The 20,260-nt window shown below is 51.0% G+C and overlaps 1 protein-coding gene across 2 annotated transcripts in view; it reads right to left on the reverse strand.

The window, feature by feature from the left end:
* Positions 1-6,420: 6,420 nt before the first annotated feature.
* Positions 6,421-20,260, reverse strand: part of LOC105485175 (acid sensing ion channel subunit 2) — a 1,135,324-nt gene continuing 1,121,484 nt past the window's right edge. For both annotated transcript variants that reach the window (XM_071082718.1, XM_071082717.1), the window contains exons 5-10: positions 19,243-19,299; positions 17,200-17,353; positions 14,576-14,667; positions 10,936-11,015; positions 9,308-9,376; positions 6,421-7,405 (exon numbers count right to left, since the gene is read on the reverse strand). In XM_071082718.1, the coding sequence (XP_070938819.1) occupies positions 7,304-7,405; positions 9,308-9,376; positions 10,936-11,015; positions 14,576-14,667; positions 17,200-17,353; positions 19,243-19,299 (554 nt within the window). In that variant the 3' untranslated portion in view covers positions 6,421-7,303. The remainder of the gene's footprint in view (positions 7,406-9,307; positions 9,377-10,935; positions 11,016-14,575; positions 14,668-17,199; positions 17,354-19,242; positions 19,300-20,260) is intronic.

Genomic DNA, 20,260 nt, shown 5'->3' on the forward strand with positions numbered 1-20,260 from the left:
TCGTGGAGTGATGGGGTCAGGACAGAGACTCCAGCGTGGTGCTGGGAAGTTTCCTTCCGGGAGGCTGGTTGAGCTGGGTGTGCTTTGGTGCCCACCAATCACTTTGTATTGGGCCTATTTTAACTCAGATAGAACTGCTTTTGTAAAGAAGTCACAAAAGGCGGAATTACCCTAAAGACAAATGGCCTATAATGGTGATAAGTTTGCCACTTCCTTTAGCGGCATGGGGGACAGAACAGCTTCAAGGAGGCAAAAAATCTGAATTCTCCATCCCAAAGCATCACTCAGTCATTATCAGGGGGCGGATTTTCTTTTGAACAAAAAGCAAAACACTGTCGCCGCCTTGCTCAGAAACACATGAGATGTCAGCAGTGGGGCGTGTTTGGAGCCTCAGTGGCAGCCAGCAAACATTATGCCTGCGCTCCCCGGTGCAGGGCATGCAGGGGGCATGTTCTTGAAGAACCAGGCCATGGGGGTGTCTGCAAAGTGGACGCTATGGTTGCTTTTTATGTATACAGGTCTCTTCCTTCAGCCCTCAAAATCTCCACGTGCATAAAATAATTTTATGAAATCACGTTTCCAAGTTGTTCTGTTCATATTCATTTTCTGCTCGTTCATTCATTTTGCCATCTGTGAGAACGCACAAGCTGCAGCAGGTGCCAAAGGTTTAAAAAAATTATGGGAGAAAGCACTTAACACTGATCAAATGCTAGCTATCCTTTTATTTTTTCTTCTTTCTGTAAATTGAAAAATGACAGTCATTATGTGATTTTAGGAGAAGAAATGTTGGTTGCATTTTGTGGTACTGTGGTGTTCTTTTGGAGGATTGTTTAGCACTTTCTCTATCAGGGTGACTTTGCCTAGCATTAGTGGATCCCTAGAGGCTCACAGATGGGCTCTGGGGGTCCATAACCTTCCTGAAATTGTACAGAAACGTTTTGTTTTGTCAAGCAGCTGGGACTACAGGCATGCACCGCCATGCCTGGCTAGTTTTTTGTTTTTTTCATAGAGATGGGGTTTTGCCATGTTGCCCAGGCTGGTCTCGAACTCCTGAAGTCAAGTGATCCTCCCACCTTAGCCTCCCAAAGTGCTGGAATTATAGGTGTGAGCCATTCCACCCAGCCCGTAGGCAAAATTTAACGTGTATCTATGTGACTATGTGAATTTTTTGGGGGGAGAGAGTTTACAGCTTTCATCTTATTTTTACGAGAGTCAGTGATCCAAATAAGATTAAAAATCAATGTTCTTCAGGAAGAAAAGAGAAAAGAAGAAAAGATAGAAAGTGTTTTATACACTTACACTTATTTAATCCTCATAACAAACCTGAAAACTAAGCATCAGCATTTCTGTTTTATAGATGGAGAAATGGGGGCTCTGAGCAGTAAAGTAATATTTGCTTAGATGCCTGACATTCACTTACAACTTCAACTCACAGACTGTTAGAGTCGGGAATCACCAAAGGGATTATCTGTCCATTTTCATCCCCTTCCCTGTTATAAAGGAGGAAACTGAGGCCCACAGAAGTGAAGTGAACTGGGCCCAAAGTCATGTGGTCAGTTTGCAGCAGAAACAGGTTAGAAACTCAATCTTCTGGCTGGGCGTGGTGGCTCACACCTGTAATCCCAGCACTTTGGGAGGGCAAGGTGGGCGAATCACCTGAGGTCAGGAGTTTGAGACCAGCCTGACCAACATGGTGAAACCCTGTCTCTACTAAAAACACAAAAAATTAGCCGGGTGTGGTGGCTGGCACCTGTAATCCCAGCTACTCCGGAGGCTGAGGCAGGAGACTCGCTTGAACCTAGGAGGCAGAGGTTGCAGTGAGCCGAGATCAGCCACTGCACACCAGCCTGGGTGCAACAGAGTGAGACTTCATCTCAAAACAAAAACAAAAACAAAAACAAAAACAAAAACAAAACAAAACCCAAAGCCTTTGTCAACCCACTGCTTTATTCTTGAAAAACGAGTGAGTACTGGTTTCATCAAATGTCAAACTGAATTAGTAAGAGATTTTCCTCCTTCCACCTGTCCTCAAGCAGGGTTGGGTCCTACAGTCCTGTTTCATAGTCCCCATGGACCTCATTCCCCCTAGAATAACCTGTTAGCCTTAGGAATACATAAACACCTGCACAAAAAGATCCCATGTGCTAAGAAGCTAAGAATCTCCAATGAGTGGGGAGAAAGGTATTAGTTCAAGAAATCAACCCTTGGCTTGGGAAATGTCTTCATTGCCTCTTGGGGAGCAAAGGAAAGAGCTTGAAGGACTTTAGCTGTGACATCCTTCTAAGCATAGTGGCCAGGTCCTTCATCCTTCGGCACCTGCCTACCTCTCAGTGGTCGTTCAGAACATTTGTCCCTTCATGTCTTTGCTTGGGTTCTCCTGGACCTGTGTGCAATCCCCTGAGCTGTGCCTCCTGCAGCCTCCTGGGCTTCGCATATGCTGCTGTCTCACTTCCCTTCAACTGAAAAACCCAGATTCATCTTTTGCAGTCTTCTGTTTACTTGTCGGTATTCCTTGCTCAGATTAGAAATTGCTTGCCTCACCGCAAGTGCCCGGCAAGGTAGCAGTCAATCCATAGAATGGCATGGCACGTGCACCTGTGCCCTTCCTGCATTTGCCCCTTCTTTCTTCCCCTGTCCCCTTCCCTGTTATGCCAGAGAGCTTGCTCTGTGCAGTGGAGGGTCTGCTCTGGCTGTGTGCCAGTCAGGGCTGGCTGCATTCTCTCCCCGTGCTTTAGCAATTCCTTGCCCTCTCTGAGCTCGCTTTTCTTTGTCACATGGGAGCTGATTCGTTGGGATCTCATGGAGGCCCTCAGCCCCATGCAGTTTGGTTCCAAAATTGAATAAAAATCTCTGAGCTTGTGGAGGAAGAGGTTTCCTTTGGGCCTGTGGGCTCAGGTGGGCTGTGCTGAGCTTTACCCGAGGGAACACATTACCCACCAGGCTCACACCTGTGGGCAGGGCCTGCCTGCGACACCCTCCTTCCCAGCTCAGCAAGAGCCGTTCTCCAGAGACCCTCTGTGGACTCTGGTCTCCCCCCATCAGTGCTTGTGGCTCTGCAAGCTTCTCACTAGGAGCGTTCGTGGTGAAAACTCTCACAAAAATAGCTTCAAGCTGGAACGAGGAAAATAAAATAACTCCAGCCTGTCCCTGCCAAAAACAACAAAGCAACAGTGTGCGAGCAACTAGCCCAGCCCTCTGGCAATGGATGCTCACAGCGAGGCTCAATTACTCTCTCTTCAGCTGCGGCACATCCCCCAGATCCTGTGTCTGGGGTCATGTGCCATTAATTAATTAATCAATCGATTAATTGATTGATCCAATCCTCTGAAGTCACTGAGAATTCAACCTTATGGCTTGGACTTGTGATTGCTCCAAATTCCTAGCCTTGGTGTCATCTTTTCGGTCACTCCTGAAAATGGGCCAACTCCCTGAGTCTCCCCTGTCCACTGGACCTCCCCAGGTCCACGCTAAGGAAATGATTGCACAAACAGCTACTTGTTTGATGGAAGGATCATAAAAACACGCCCCCGCACTCGAATTTAGACTGTGTCTTTTGGTAACAGCCGATTAATAATAATCAGTAGCTGGCTATTGATTTGCTCTCTTGAATTCCTTTTTTTCTTCTTTAAACAGGTAAATAATATAGACCTGGTTTAAGCTGAACAAAGCCAGAATCCTCAAATCCATACGAGCGCAGACATATGTAAGCCCTGAAGCAATCCAAATGCATCTAAATATTCTTTGCTGTATCACAAATGGATCTAATTTTTTTTTTTTTCTGAAAAGGAAGCCAGAAATCCAATGAAGCAGTTCAAATTGTAATTTAAGCTATAGATTTTTAAAAAATTTATGAAGCTGCTAAACCGGAACGAGGCAGAAGCATCAGAGAGACTCCCGACTAATTGAACAGTCATTTCATTTGGTTCCTGTCCCTGGTAGGAGCGGTCCAAGGCCAGCCTCTGGATCCCTGTTCTTCTGCATCTGACAGTGTAGATACCAGCAGGGCGTTTTCCAGCCTGATGTAATCATGGGTGAGTTTGTCTCAGGAGAGGGACTTTGACACTCTGGCCCAGTATGGAAAACTGGTCACTGTCAGTCCTTCTTGTTTAACGTGAGTCACCTTGGTGGGTCTGCAAATGGAATTGTGAACCTCGGAGCTTAGCGGTATAGCTTTGGCACTGCCACTAACTCACTATGTGACCCTAGGCCAGGCCCTCCTCTCCCCTGGAGAGTCTGCTCAATTGGAAAATGAGGACATTAAGCTACCTGATCCAGCAGGCCTGTGGGCCTGTGGTAGGCAGAGTAATGTCCCCCAAAGATGTCCCTATTCTAATCCCTGGAACCTGTGAATATGTGACCTTACATTGTAAAAGAGGCCTTGAAGAGGTGGTTAATTTAATAATCCCAAAAATGGGAAGGTTATCCTGGATTATGCAGTAGGTCCAGTGTCATCAAAAGGGTTCTTTAAAGGCTGGGCATGGGGGCTCACACCTGTAATCCCAGCACTTTGGGAGGCTGAGGTGGGCAGATCACTTGAGATCAGGAGTTTGAGACCAGCCTGGCCAACATGGAGAAATCCCATCTCTGCTAAAAATACAAAAGCTAGATGGGCATGGTGGTGGATGACTGTAATCCCAGCTACTTGGGAAGCTGAGGCAGGAGAATTGCTTGAATATGGGAGGTAGAATATGGGAGCTTGAATATGAGCTGAGATCATGTCACTGCACTCCAGCCTGGGTGACAGAGCGAGACTCTGTCTAAAAAAAGAAAAAGTGTTCTTTACAAATGGAAGAGGGAAGCAGGAGAGAAGTCACGGTTAGAGGGAGATGTGCCTGTGTGGATTTATGACAGGAGAAGGACTTAACCCGTCATGGCTGGCTTTGAAGATGGAGGAAGGGGTTGCAAGCCAAGGAATGTGGGCAACCTCTAGAAGCTGGAAAAAGCAAGGAAACAGAGTCTCCTGTAGAACTTCCAGAAAGAAACACAGCCTTGCTGGCACTGGGTTTTAGCCCAGTGAGACCTGTGTCAGACTTTTGACCTACAGAACTATAAGATTTGTGTTGTTTTAAGCCACGAAAGTAGTAGTTATTTGCAATGGCAGTGATAGAAAACCACACAAGACCCTTTCTGGCAACTTCACACTCTTTAAGAATAAAACCTAGCTTGGCTGACAGCTGGCAGCCCCATCTGGGAGAATGCTTGGGAGGAGCTATCACAGGGGTGCTCTGTCCCAGCTGCCTTCTGCAGCCCCCAGGACTGCCAGCTCCTGGCCATGCTTGGGCGTGAGCATCCCACTGGGCAGGGAGGCAGGTGCTGTTATGGCACTTTGAGTCTCAGGAGATCATCTGCTCCTGCATCTTCCCTTCACACAGGTAAGGTACTATCTTCATCCAAAAATTAACGAGCTGTGCCCGGAGAGGTGCATGGTCTCACCCACTGTCACACAGCTACCGAGAGAAGAAGGCCGTGGGGCCAGGGCTCGTAACTCCCGGTGGGAGACTCTTCCATTTGTCACATTGGGCAAGTAACTTTTCCTGTGTTAGTGGGTCAGGAAGGAGAGACAGACAGGGAGGTTGGATGGCAGAACGGGACCAGAACCCTGAACCTCTGGTCTAGCCAGTGCTTTCTGAGCACCTGTGCGTGAGGGGAAAGGCACAGCCACATTAGACCTTTCTTCACTGCTTGAGGAGAGACTTTGAGTTGGGAGTGGTGAGGGCTGGGAGGGAAAGTAAAAGATTAGGTTAAAGGAACTGCTGCTATGGAACCAGCATGGTGCTAAGGATGAGGATTCTGCCTGAACAGGAAACTCTCTTTCACACCTGGAGGCTGAAAAGGGCATGCCCTACACCCATAACAACAAAAGGCACCTCCCAACCTCTCATTCCACCTCTAAGAAGTCATGGGGAGCAAGGCAGAGTGCCAGTGTGACCTCTGGGGGGCAAGGCAGAGTGCCAGTGTGACCTCTGGGGGGCAAGGCAGGTCGGTTTGCTGGGGGTGGGGAGGCCAGGAAGGCTTGTGTGTGGGAGGGAGGCCATGCTGGGGCCTGTGTCCAGCCCAAATTCACCGACGGGGTCAGAAGGGGTCAGGGTAGCAGACAGATCACAGGGGGACACAAAGTCCTCCTTGATGGTTTCCATGTCTGGGCAGCGTTCTCCAGGTCACGTGATTATGGTCCAGGGCAGCCTCCTTCAGAACGCGGGCTGTGGCCCATCAGTGGCACTCGAAGACATTTACAAGGTTGTGAGCAATCATTAAAAAAATTTAGAGTAAACATATAGAGTATGCACAGTTTGTAAAGGTAAGTGTCGTTGCATAAAACTTTCCAGATACACAGTCTGCAGTTTTGACCTGGCAGGCCTTTCCTAGGCCCTGGAGGGAGAGAGACTTGGATGTGGAGAAAAGGCAGAAATAACTCAGCCATTTCCACAAGACCAGCTTTTAATATGACTGTGATTTGAAGCACGAATAAATAAACGCCAAAGAAAATGGAGAAACCAAACCAAACCTCAGAACATCAAAACTAAAAAAAAAAAAAAGCATAAAACGAAGCAAAACAAAACAAATCTCCATCGGACAAACATAAAAGTCCCCCTATCCCAGATAAAAAGAATCAGACTGTACAAGCTGTGTCACAGGGAGAGAAGAACGACATGGCCACCATGGGTGAACACATGAGCCCCCCGCCCGCTGGCTGCTGTGCCGCCGTCACAGGCTCTGGGGCGGGAGGGAGGTTGGCACAGGTCACCTTAGGCGCCAAAGCCCCATGGGCCAGCTTGGGGAAAAGGGGGTTTGTGGGCAGGTTAAGAACCTTCACAAACGACACAAGAACTGAATGTAGCAGAGAGTCCCACGGGTTCCCTCTTGATTGTGCAGTTCTGATTCCAGGGTGGCCTCATGGTGACTTTGGACCTGGAATCTGGTCCCACTGCACGGGCAGCGGTGTGGACACTGGAAACCGCGTGGAGGAATGTCATGTACAAGACAGACGTGGAGGTGGCGCCATAAGAAGTCTGAGCATGCAGGTGCTTTATACATCTGGCAGTGAGATGTGATGGCAGGTTCGTTCTTGGACAGTTCCAGAGTGTGACTCATCTCTCCTAAGAGGGACGCACGGCGGGGCCCAAGGACGCGTCGTGTTGGACGTGGCCGGAGCGAGGTCTAGGCAGCTAGTCTGCAATGTGTGCATAGGGGGCTCTTGCTTCTTTCCAGCATCAGGGGCCATTCCACCTGAGCTTGCTCTTCCTTGTCCTGGTCTTGGGCCTCAAGGTCTGTTTGGAGGGGGTGCCGGGTGGCTCGAGGGGTGTCAGCAGGCAATCTCCTCCAAGGTCCCCAGGGCCGTCTGCAGGGGCACGTTCACAGTGTGGCTGATGGTTTCAGAGTGGTTTGGCATTGTGTCACAAGTACTCTGGAAGGGAAAGGTTTGGTGGGAGTTTATTATTCGCTCAGCAAAACTTCACTGTGATGCCACCAGCTGCCCAGCCTAGGCCCTGGGGAAGGTGCTCCCCACTTCTGGGCTGCTCCTGCTCCAGACATCTGACAGGCTGGTTTACCATCTTGGGGGCATGAGGCTGAATGGAATCCTTACCATTGCACACTTGGGCGCCCGCTACGGCAGTGAGAAGGCTCCCTGGTTTGATCGGCAGTTGGTTTGATCCCTCCTAGAGGTGCCCCTCATGTAACTGGACCTATATCTGAGTGGTCTCTAGCTTTGGGGCTGGATGGTCCTGAGTCCTGACCTCTCCCCTGGGGGCCTCCCTTGGGGCTATGGTGCAGGAAGTACAGCCCGTGGCTAGGCCTGGGGCAGGAAGGACCCATGGCTGAGGCCAAGCAGGAAGGGTAGAAGGCCTTAGAGCTCAGAACCAGAGCTGGTCAGTCCTTGGGTCAGTCCCCAAGGACTTTTAGGGTTAGGCTGGACCCAGAGAAACATAGCCGTGGGTCCCTAAGCAGGGAGGGGCTGAGCTGGCCACACATGAATCTCCAGGGTGGTTCCCAGGCTGCGGTGGGTGGGAGGCTGAGAGGGATTGGAGCAGGGACGGCTAGCCAGGAGGCTGTGCCAGGAATTTGGGGAAGATTTGATGGGGCCACAACTAGGGGAAGAGGAACAGGATGGAGAAGAGGCCGTGGCACTGAGACCTTCTGAAGCAAGGGGGGCTCTGAGGGTGCAAAGGGAACCACTGTCTAAGCACCTACTATAAACTAAGTGCTGTGCTGACTGCTTTGCCGGCAGGATCTCACTTAACTCAGGTGACAGCCCCCTGCGGTCTGATCTGATGCAGATGCTTAGAGAGGTTAAATATGTAACTTGCCCCCAGGCACACAGCCAGGAAGCCGGAGCCTTGGGATCCAGCCAGGCCAGCTGAGGCCAGACGGGGGCCCCTTCCACACTGCCCTTCCCCTCCCCACTTTCTGTTCCACAGAGGTTGCAGGGGACCAGAGAATCAAAGCAAGATTTGTAGACAGTGTGTGAAACAGAAATGGAATCCATATAGGGGGAAGGGGCTGGGGTCCATTTTGGATTTGTTGATATTAAGTGGGTGGTGGTCACTCAGTGGGCACCGTTTTCCAGGGCTGGAGGTGCTGATTTGGGGCACAAGGCTGGATGGGGAAAGCCGGCAACATCTGCACCCATCAGCCAAGGCCTGAGCCCAGGAGTAGACTGAGTTTGGGAAGGAGAATGACAAACAGCCATAGAGGGGCTGCCCCTCGGGCTATAGGAAAGAGGCAGAGTAGGGCAGTGGTTAGAAGTGCTTGGAGGGCAGCTCTGACACTCAGCAGCTGTGGGACTTTGGTCTCTGGGCCTCGACTGCCTCAGATACAAAGTGCCTGACACGTACCAGGCACACGATAGTCAGTAGCTATAATGGGCACTATTGCTACTTCCAACTTCATGGGGCTCCATACTCTGTCCGTTTTGAACGGGATGGAGAGCCAGTGATGCTCTGCTTGTACTTTGCCACCACTGGGGAATAAAGGAATAGACGTACAGAGCCTGTCCACTTCTCCCCCTGCTGTGAGATGAGGGGAGCAGCTGTCTGCCTGAGAGAAGCTGGATTGGGCCAGGCAGGTCCTACACTTGGAAGCACCTCCTGGTGTCTGCTGCATCCATACTGGCTTCTGGGATGAGTCTCAGAGAGAGGCTCGAGGCTCAGCTGGAGTGTCCTTGGATTTGGGAAGTGACAGCATGTCCCAAGCCATGGAAAGGTGTGCAGTGAGTCACATCTTTCCTGCCCGGCCCCAGTATCTGGTTTCCTACTGCTGGTACAAGCCAGAGCAGCAGAGCAACTTCCAATCAGTGAGCTGCTCTTACCACATTCTCATCGTGGCTCCCTTCGTCCTCCTCTTTGCCAAGCAGGTCTAATAGCTTCTCTTTGATCAGCTGCAAGATAAGCAGGAAGGGGTTGGTCAGGCTGCGAGGAGGGTGTGGAGATAGAAGGGACCTCCCTCCATGGGGCCCTGCTGGGGCTGGCAGCTGCCGGGGCTGTGGCTGGACATACTGTAGCACAAGCCCAGCCTGGCAGCCAGCTCCAGGTGCCTGTCTGTCTAAACCCAGCCTTTCGGCTGAAATGGGATTTTGTTGCAGGAGATGGAGCTTGGAAGAGGTAATGGCGGGCCCTGCTTCACAGCGTGGACTGCTGTCTTTGTGGCTGGTGAGTGTTAGTAAGTGGTGTGTGCTGGTACACTGGCTCCCTGTCTGTCCTCAGGAGCAGCCTGGGACCCCCTTTCTGTGGCTGGGGCTGGGGGACAAGATTATTATTCAGTGTCTAGGCCTGACACTGCACACAATTCAGAAGACCTAGACATGCCTGAGTTCATAACGTTTTACTCCTAGCAATAAAGCATAGTTCTTAAATCTGTTACCTGGTGTGATTCAATTGCCATAACTGCGTACAGTTTTTCACGAAGGTCAATAAACAAAGCAGAATAAAATCTGGCCATGGGAACTGATGTGGTTTTGGAGTCACTGTGCTGAGAGGCACGAGATTCTCCAGAGAAGCCTGGTCACTGGGGCACGACAGGTCCCCACTGTGGTTCCGAGCAGCCTTTGGTCACGAACAGCCCCCTGTGAGAGGCAGAACATGGTTCTGCAGGCTCCTGTCTACTGCTCCGGTTTGGGGGACTTCATAGGTCCAGGCATTCCTTGGAAGTTCTGGAGCCATTGCCTTTTTCAGGGGCACATGTTGGAGGTGAAGTGCATTGCCCATCTCACAGCCAAGGGGATGGAGGCCTCCAAGGGAACACCTGTCAAAGCAGAGCCTGGGATAGTGGCATCCACAGGCTCGCTCTCAGAGAGATGCAGGTGAGAAGGCTGACCAGCTCCAGGAACCCTCAGTGCCAGAGAAGCTTTCAGAGGCCTCGTTCCAGTCATTTCTTGAGGAAGACATCTCCCCAGAATGTTAGCAGCCAGGGCGGCTGGCGTGCCCTGCTGTCTTCTTGCTCAGGATTGGTGAGGACTGCTGGGAAGTGCCCCTTCCCTAAGACTGGCTGGGCCATGGAGAACATGACTCAGGCGATGGGCCACCTACAGGGCAGGTGTGTGTGTGGGGGGAGTATGTGTGCAGGTGTGGACATGCCCATGGATGAAGCCACCACCTCTAGCCCAGCTTCAGGAGGGGCTCGGAGCTGGCCTCAGCACAGTCTGGCCTAACTTCCGCTCATCCCTCCCCATCCTTCCCTGCCAGTGTAGATGGCCCAGTGCTGTTCCAGCTCCCAGAGGATAGGCCTGTGTTTCTCTTATATCCACCGCCCCCCAAAAAACTCCCATCCCCTTGCCCCACGGTGCCTGGGCTTCAGTGATCGACTCTATCAGTGGACAGGAGGGGAAGCAGACTCTGCATGGAGAGAGGCACCGCCTTCCTTCTACCGAGTTTCTGAACCTGGGGCACGATGAGGGCACCAGCAAGCGGTCATTTCCCTGCAGGGAATCCCAACTCTTACCTCATAAATATAATCAAAGAGCTCTAGTATTGTAAGGATACTAGCACCAATGAACAATCCCATCTGACCACCAATATCACCTGGAGAGAGAGGGAAAAGACCAAAGCTTTGCTTTTATGCAGCTTCCAGGAAGGGTGAACAGACTGAAATGCAACCCAGACCTTCTGAATGGCGCCCCCTCCACGGGGAGCCTGGGCCTTGTTGTGGGAGGTCCAGGCCTTTGGCAGCTCCTTCCCTCACTGCACATCTCTGAGAGCTACTGTTTTCAGCATTCAGTGGGGTCAGGGACTAAGCTGATGGCTTATTGGAAGGGCTTAGACTAGATCTCATGATCCACAGTGCTAATGGAGTTGTTCAGGTACACTCAGAACCACACGGATTGGGTCCTGCTTTGACTCTGGGCTGGGAATAGGGAGAATAGAGAGCTAGGATGTGTGTGGACTGGTGGCAGGCGCCCTGGGTGGGAGTCTTGGGAGGAGATGCCCCCCCCACCAATCCAATCACGGCATGGGCTTCAGGGCCACCTTGGGGCACCTCCCACCCTTGGGATAAGGTCATAGGTGTCTCCTTTCTCCCCCATCCAAAAGTTAGTGTGCAATTTTGACTCTTTCTAGAGCTGAGGTTCTTACTCTGGGGTTTATAGGCCCCCGTTGTTCAAAGTTTTTCTGGATTTGTCTTCAGATCCCCCTGCATCCAACTCTCCTGGAAGAACTGTAATCAGTGTTGCTGCCTGGATACACCTAGGCCAATAGAATCAGAGCCTCTGGGGTTGGGGTCTGGGTGTCAGGATTTTTAAGTTTCTGCTGGAGGTGAGGTGCGTTCTCAGGCCCACCAGAGTTTGAGAACCACTGTCCTGGGAGTACTTCAGATGGCTGGAGACTCTCCTGAAATTGAATGTGAAATGTGTGTGCTTGGGCATTTGTAGCAGGAGAGTCCATAGCTATTATCAGTTTCTAACAGGGGTCCTGAGTCCCCAAAAGCTTAAGATGCTTTGCTGCAGAGGCAGTGTGGCAGAGCCGAGGGCTCTGAGGCTCTGAGTCCAGAGAGTGGCCACCAACTGGTTGTGTAGCTTTCATAAGCCCTGACCTTCTGAGGAGCTTTGCCTCCAAAGGACATTTGGTGGTGGTGGCAGGATGGAGGGGATTGGATGAGATGAACTATGAAGTTCTTTCTAGCCCTAATCTCTAAGACTCTCGGTCTCTGGAAAGAGGGGCAGGAATTGGGGTTGGGGGGCAGAGTTCGGGGTGGCTGGTCAGTTCTCTTGGAGATGCCAGGTTGACCTCTTGGCCTGAGAACTCTCTGGTGGGCAGATCTGCCCCACTCCTTCTCAGCTTATGGCTGGGTGGGGTCCCACGTCCGTGTGCTCAGGTGAACCACAGAGATGGTGGGGAGAGGGCTCTTCCCAGTGGAACTTGGTGCTGGGCTCAAAATGGCTCAAAAAGCTCTCCCTCATTCCTTTCCCATCACCGCTCCCTCTCATGTCTTTAATGGAGGTTTCTTGGGGACTGTGTTCTAATGGATATGTATGTCAGGTGGGAGGCGTGTGATGTGCATGTGCAGTGTGAGTCTGTAGTGGTAGAGTGCGGGATACGTGCCAGGGTCCAGGGTGTGTGCACATATTTGTATAAAAGCAGGCAGGAGGTCTGGCTGTCCATGGTTTTATGTAGGTGGCTCTCCCTGTCTATTTTAGGCACTCTGAGTGTGTCTAAGTGTGTGTGAGTGTGGGTCTGTGGAGGTGAGCAGAGTGTGTCTGAGTGTGTAGAGCATGTGTAGTGTGGGTGTGCTTGTGTGTGTATATGGGGCCGTGTGGGGGCTGTGTGCATGGGTGTGTCTCTGGAGCTGTGGGATTGGCACGTGGGGCTGTAGAGGTATGCATTTGTGTGTGTGGTCCTGGACCACCGTGGGTGCATGAACCTGTAGGTTTGGTGTGTGTGTGTGCAGACCGGGGTGGGGTACACTGTGGGTAGTGTGAACGCTGTGTAGCGTGCATGTGCATGGACACCAGGAGGTGAGAAAGGGCCATGCGGTGTTGAGAGAAGGGCCTGATGACTGAGGGTTTGCAAGCGGCACACGCTCTCATCACAGGAGGTCCAGATGGCAGCATGAGCTCCTCAGCCGGCTATTCTGGGTGGGAACACGATTGATGCTGGGAACAAGCTCATATCTGATGCAGACACGACAGATTCAGAGCTCAGGCCCTTCTTGCTCTCTATGTCTCTCTCTCTCTCTCTCTCTCTGTGTGTGTGTGTGTGAGAGAGAGAGAGAGAAAGAAAGAGACACACATAGAGAGAGCAGAGAGAGAGAGGAAGAGAGAGAGAGGAAGACTGTGAGCCTATGCTGGGGGAGGGCAGGGGGTAGGAAGAGGCCTGTCCTGGGTCCTCTTTATGGAAATAAAGGGCAAGGCCAGCACAGGGGTGAGTGAGCGGTCTATGTTTCTGGTGGGGCCAAGGGCATGAGTCTCTTGGCTCAGTACCTTTGGTCACAATGACTTCTGAGGCTGAGTGACAGCCACTTTAACCCAGCTGGGACCGAGCTGTGGTGGGGAGTCCCCAGCCTCCTGGAGAAAGTGTAGAAATGCTTAGCCAGCCCTTGGACACAGCAGCTGAGCCCTGGGTCCCTGGCATAGTGACTGTCCAGGCGCCAGGAACTACTATTTATGGACCTTTTCTGGGCTAGGGGTTTATCACATTTAACCATCACAACAAGCTCATAAAGTGGGTTTTATTAAACCCATCTTGCGGATGAGGAACCTAAGGTTCAGCAAGGTAAAGTTACTTGTCCATATTCTCATAGCTGGTGTGAGAAGCCAGGTAGTAGGTATCTGCCCCTTCCAAAACGCTAACGTCACCTGGTTCAGCTCATGGAGACAATAGCTATTTCTCTTTCTGGGGCACAGGCATCAGATCCTTTCTTGAGAGTGAGTGAGAGATGAGAGAAGCGCTCGAGAGTCAAGTCCTTTAACTGTGCACTCTTAGGGGTCTTGTCAGTTTTGGGTTGGGCTGGGGTAGGATGGAAATTAGCTCCCTGTATCCATCATATGCCATTGGGGCCGGGGAGCTCATGCGAACTTGTATGGGGTGGCAGCAGGTTTGTAGATATCTGTGGAGAGTGACCCTTCATTTGTGTTTGACAAATGACTCTCAGTCCAGGGGACAACACCTGGCCTTCCGGATGCAGCAACGTTGCTTTTGGGGTGAAGCTCCATCAGGGCCCTTACCTCCCAGGTCCCACCTGGGACCACCCACAGTTCGGCCTTCCCTCTTTCTCTCCTCCTGATACCTCTTCCCCCTCTCCATGGCCCCAGGATCCTGACTGCAACCTGGGGCAGAAGACCATGAATTCTAAGAGTGCAGGGCTGGAGAGGCCCAGAGGCCTTTAGGCTGACCCTCCTCATTGCATAGATGGGGAAAATGAAGCCAAGATTGGGGAATAAATTGGGCCTGAAATTCACCCCACTGGGGTCCTTTCCATTCTGGGAGAGGAGCAGTGCAAGGAAAGAGGGAGCAATTGTTAGTAAATTAAAAGGTTAGACTCCTCCAAGGCTATGTGTCTGTCTGCTTGCCTCCCATCCACCTGTACATCCTCCCTCCCTCCCACCCTCTATGAGATGTGGAAATTTGTGCAATAGACACCAACTTACCAAGTAAGGCAGCAACTTCATACGCCTTCTTCTGTTCAATTGTCTCATAATTGAGAGCTTCAAAAAATATATCCAGAACAAGGATGTTCTCTCTGCAGAGAGAATAGTCAGTACCATACACGGTTAGAGCTATCAGCATTCACAGGGAGCATCTAATACAGCTTTCCCATGGAAAGATGGAGAAACAGAGACCCAGGAAGTGAGGCAGCTTGCCCGAAGTTAGAGCTGGTTAGTGGCAGAGCTGCGGCTTCAAGTCAAGAAGCCTGACTCCCAGCCCAGTTCCGGAGGCCTACATCAGCTACCTCCTTTTGTTCCTTATTTCTGTCTCCCTGCTTTCTGTTTGCACCCTTTGCAGGAGTCCTGCCTGGCTTCCAGGCCTCTGCACCTCCAAAGGGCCTGCCTGGTCCTCAGCATGAAGGTGAGTTTCAGTAATCTCTTGACATGGCTTGCCTTGGCTAGGGTGCCTACTCCACCTGACCTCATGGGTAGCCCCTGCCCACTCCTGAGACCCCCTAAATTCCCCCTGGGATTTATAACAAGCTCCTCCTGGTGGGAGGCCCTGCTCTGGCATTGCCGAGTCAATTGCTGAAGTCAGGGAAGGTTTGTAGGGAGCAAACTTGTATCTGCCTGGGGCGTGTACTGACAGAAGCACGGCGGCTTGCTTTGCTCCTTTGGGCAGGTGTGTGAGTGGGACACATCTTGGCAGTAAAAGTTGTTACTGCCTGCAGACTGTGCCAAGCAGCAGGGCCTGGCATCTCCTACAATTCCCGTCTCCTCCAATGTGCTCACAATGCCTTCAGTGCCCCTTGTTCTCAACCCACTGAGCAAAAGCTGCCTGAGGATGGGGGTCTGGGGACAGTGTTGGCAAGAGGGAGGGGCTGGCGAAGAGAGGAACAGATTCTTCTTTCCGTGAGCAGAGCTCGCAGGGCAGCTGTTCAAAGTATCACCCTCTCTTGCTTGGCTTGCCACAGCTGCTTCCTAACAGCTCCCTTCTTCCCATCTGCCTTTCCCCCGTCTTCTCTATCGCCGCCTGAAGGATCTTTCTAAAACTGCTAAATTGATTCAAATTAAATAAAATTACAGTTCCACTCCCCAGTCACAGGCTGCATTTCAAATGCTCGTCAGCCACATGTGGCTAGCAGCAACCCCACTGGGCACTGCAGACACAGAACATTTCCATCATTGCACAGTATTTGACCTATTGGGGAGCAGTGGTCGAAAATGCAAATTTGAGTCTGTCACTCACCTCTGAAAGCTCTTCAGTGGATCCCTATTCTGTTAGGATAAAGCCCACCCCCTATGCCCGCTCAGCTCAGCCTACAAGACCCTCTTGCTCTGACACATCCATGCTCCCCTTTGAAGTCTTCTCTTCTGCCCTGTGCTGATGGTCTCTGCTGAGCCTCTGCCTAGGACACCCACTTCTCCTATGCTTCCATTCATTTATTCTGTTAAAACACATTGAGTGCCAACTCTGTGCCGTACGCTCCACTAGTATTTGGCAGACAACAGAGAACAAAAAAGATAGTTTCCTGCCCTCAGGGGGCTTTCAATCTAGTGGGGCAGACAGGTAATAAACAAGGAAACACAACATGACTATGTAATTACATGCTGTAGTGTTATAAAGGAAAACACCAGAGGAATTTGAGAGAAAAATAACAGGAGTGCACCTCATCTAGATGCCTGAGATAACTTCAATTTTATTTTTATTTTTGTTTTATATTTGTTTTAGAGACAGGGTCTAACTATGTTGCCCAGGCTGAGCTTGAACTCCTGGCCTGAAGCAATCCTCCTGCCTTGGCCTCCCAAAACATTGGGATTACAGGCATGAGCCACCATGTCTGGCTGGAGATGACATTTAATTGGAGACCTGCTTAAAGAGGAACCAGTTAGGTGGAGGGTGCGAGGAAAAGAATTCTAGGCAGAGGGAATAGAATGTGCAAGTTCTGCCTGGAAAACTATACATTCTTTAAAAAAAATCTCTGGGCTGGGCGAGGTGGCTCACGCCTGTAATCCCAGCACTTTAGGAGGCCGAGGTGGGCGGATCACAAGGTCAGGAGATCAAGACCATCCTGGCTAATACACAGTGAAACCCCGTGTCTACTAAAAATACAAAAAAATTAGCCGGGCGTGGTGGCGGAGGCCTGTAGTTCCAGTTACTCATGAGGCTGAGGCAGGAGAACGGTGTGAACCTGGGAGGTGGACTTTGCAGTGAGCCGAGATAGCGCCATGGCACTCCAGACTGGGCAACAGAGCGAGACTCCGTCTCAAAAAAAAAAAAAATCGCTGAAGCTTTCCCTGATGTCACCTCATTGCGAGCTGTAGCTAACCCATCATTCTCTCCTTCCATGTGCATCCCCCTATGACAGCCAAAGTCACCCTATATGTCATTCAGTGTGTACTTGTCTATCCACAAGACTGCAAGCTCCTTAAGGGCAGGGGCTGTGTCTTACTCATCTTTGTCTTTGTATTCTGAGCATGAAGCAGAGCTTGACACACAGAGGGTGCTCAGTGACTGTTTGCTGACTTGAACTGAATGTTTATCTCTGCTTTCCTCCTTGATTGCCTCCAATCTCCTCCTTATCCATTTCCCCCTTCCTCCTGCCTACCATGCCCACTAAACTTACGAGATATATTTTTCTGATTTGTTAAATTTCTTCTCAAGGTACTTGGCTGATGTCTTGCTGGGGATCTTCACCATGGAGAGCTCTTTGTTGTAGCGGGTCAGGTTGCAGGGTGTCCTGCAGAGACAGTAATTGCTGTCCTTTTCCGCCAGCAGACCTGGAGGGGAGAGCGAGGTGGGGCTTAGTCAGGTGTGGAGACTGGGATTTCTAAGGGTCCAGAGTAGCTGGATTCTAGCAGCTGAAAAGTGAGCTGGGAAGGGGTGCTGGTCCGGGGAAAGTGCGGGGCAGGGATTGTGGAGAGAGGGGAACTGGGCTTTTGCTGTAGGTTGATCTTGTTTTCCTTCTGCTTCCTTTAACTGTCATGTCACTCTAGAAATTATTGAAATGTGACCACTTTTGCAGAGGTCTCCAAGACCGTCCCGGTGCCCTCAGCTTCCCATGGCTTTCTTCCCTGCTCCTAGCCTCAGTATTCTCATCCACAGAGTGGGCCACCATCAAAGCAAATGTGGGAGACCGTTTTACCTGAAACCCAGGGCTCTGTGCTAATCCTGCCGGGGCTCCCTCATAGCCAGTGCCCACCTCCTCTGCCTGGTGGGTTAGGATGCAGGCAAAGATCCTTCATTCCTTTCCCTGGAGGCAACTCCCTGCATCTGGAACCCTTCCTGCCCTCTCCTTTCTTCTTCCAATTAGACATAACGTTTAAGGCATCATTTCCCTCTGACAAAGACTTTCTCCCTGATCAAACTTAGCCAGGCTCTTCAGAGCCCTGTTCTCGACTAGGCGTTGACCTTGGCCCCCATCCGTGCTGGGCCTGCCTAGCCCAGTTTTAACAAGAATCCTGCTAAAGTCAGTTTAGACAGAATCCCCCACCCTTGATATCTGATCAGCCTGGCCTGCGTCAGCAGATTTCCCCCTACCTTTGAGGTTTTCGCTGGGTAATTTTACATCTACTGAGCCCTCGCTCTGCTTGATGGCCATGAATCTCCAGCTGTCTTGGCTGTATTCTGAGTTGAATCCCATCTCTTTCCCCTGTTGTGATACTCTTGACACCTGTTGCAATTCCCCTGAATAAAGACTTCCTTACCATTTTAACTAGTGTCAGAGTGATTTTTTCTTTAACACCTCCTTCCCTTTTCCCTCTAGCCACCTCAGTGTTTCAGGCTACCCTGGGTTTTGCTGAGTCTTTGCACATATCAGAAGTCACTCCCTCCCCTCTCAGCCTGGCCTCCCTCTCTAGTCCTCCTGGAGGTATCCGGACCTGAGGCCAACACTGCCTCGCTTAGCTCCAGCAAGTGCAGATGCTGAACGAACTTGAGTGCACATTGTTTAAAAAGTCCGCTTGTCTTGATTGTAAGCCATTTCCTGGGTCCAGAGAGAGGCGAGCAGACAGAGTGGGCCTAGCTTTGGGGTGGCAGCTTGTTTGTGCACTCTCTGTCCCTCCTAGTTTTCCAGCTGGGGAACCAGCAGAGTTCTTCCAACCGGCAGACCCCCAGCAGGCCGCTTGGGGAGGAGGAAGGAGTGTGCTCTGTGTTTTCCATTTGCGCACATGCAATGCAAACCTGACCTTACCTCTCCAGTCCTCCTCCACCTCCCCAAGCTCAATGGAGCAGAAGAAAGATGTGACTTCAGAATCACCTTGGCCTCGGATTGTGTGAGGGGAGGTATTGCCAAGCTCCTCTGGTGCCCACCTGGCTGCCCACTGTCTATCCTCTCTCCACCTCTGTCCTCTCCCCTGCTTTCCTTAGCACCCTCCGTTCCCCTTGAAACCTACTCCTTCTCCATCTCCACCTTCCATACCTCCTTTCTCTCCCCAGTTCCATTTCCAGCCCTCATCCTCTTGCACCAATTCCCTCCCCAGCCTTCTCTTCTTCCTCCTCTCCATCTGCCTCTCCCATCCCTGCAGCAACTCCACTCGGCCAGCCCCTTTCTTCTCATCCTCTCTCCATTCCTTCTTCCGCTTGATCATTCCCCACACCCAGATGATCTCCTGGATCTCAATCTCAGGCCCCCTGCCCCCATGATTCCATCTGTCTCCTGAGTACTGACCTAGGGCAGGCTCTGCACACTCCTTGTGCTGCTCAGGGGTACAGAAAGGGGCATCCCCTGCAAAGAAGAAACACCAGACAGAGTTACTCAGGCAGGAACATTCATGTCAGCAACACCTCCTCTGCTTTGGGCTTAGGGAAGGGAGTGCCTCCTGGCAGTTGAAGGGGCAGCGGCCTGCCAGTGGCCAGTTCGAAGAGAGCCTTGGATCAGAGTGCACCCCAAAGCTGGAAGGCTGGCTTCTGATCTGCTGTGTAAGCTTGGGCAGGCTGTTCACCTCGTTGAGCAGGAGACAGTAGGATCTGTATGGCTAACTTCTCCCATGTTTCTCTGTAGGTCCAGCCAGCTCCTGTCGGTGACAGGTGAGCTCGCCTTGAGGATTGAGACTAGGGAGGTGGTGATAAGCACCTTGTAAGCTTGGCTACACATCGTCTTCTTTAACCCATACAGGCACCCTTTGAAGTCAGAAGTACTATATCTGTTTTACCCATGAGAATTTTGAGGCTTAAGCATCTTATCTTCCCAGGACACCAACTCTAGTAGTGATGGAGGTGGGCTTTGAACAGAGGTCAGTCTGATCCAGAGCCTAGAGCTCTTCTCAGCACAACCACACTGCTGTATGGGAACAAGGGTTGCCTTGTGTTTCTCTATTGCTTTGCTCATAATTCCACATTAGTCATTGAGATGTCAGTATTAGTGTCCTGGGTGTGATTGACACCTCTACTGCTTGCCTTTGGCTAAGGGTTGGTGGGGAAAACCTCACTGGCTGGTGGCCTAGTCTGAGCATCAGGTGAATAATATTCCCCATTGCTGGATTCTCCTTGCTGGGCTCTCTTTGTAGAAACCCAGGATCTTTTTTCTTTCTTTTACCCAGTGCTAAAGTCCACCATAATGTTTTTTCCTTATCACTTCCCCAAAATCCTTTTTCAGAGCTGAAGAGTTAATAAGCTTTCTCCTTTCCAAAAACAATAGCTTGACATGTTTCCCTGTTTGCTCTGCCTTCTAGGAAGCTCAGAGGCCA

This window comes from Macaca nemestrina, chromosome 17, assembly GCF_043159975.1.
Source record: "Macaca nemestrina isolate mMacNem1 chromosome 17, mMacNem.hap1, whole genome shotgun sequence".
NCBI lineage: Eukaryota > Metazoa > Chordata > Mammalia > Primates > Cercopithecidae > Macaca > Macaca nemestrina.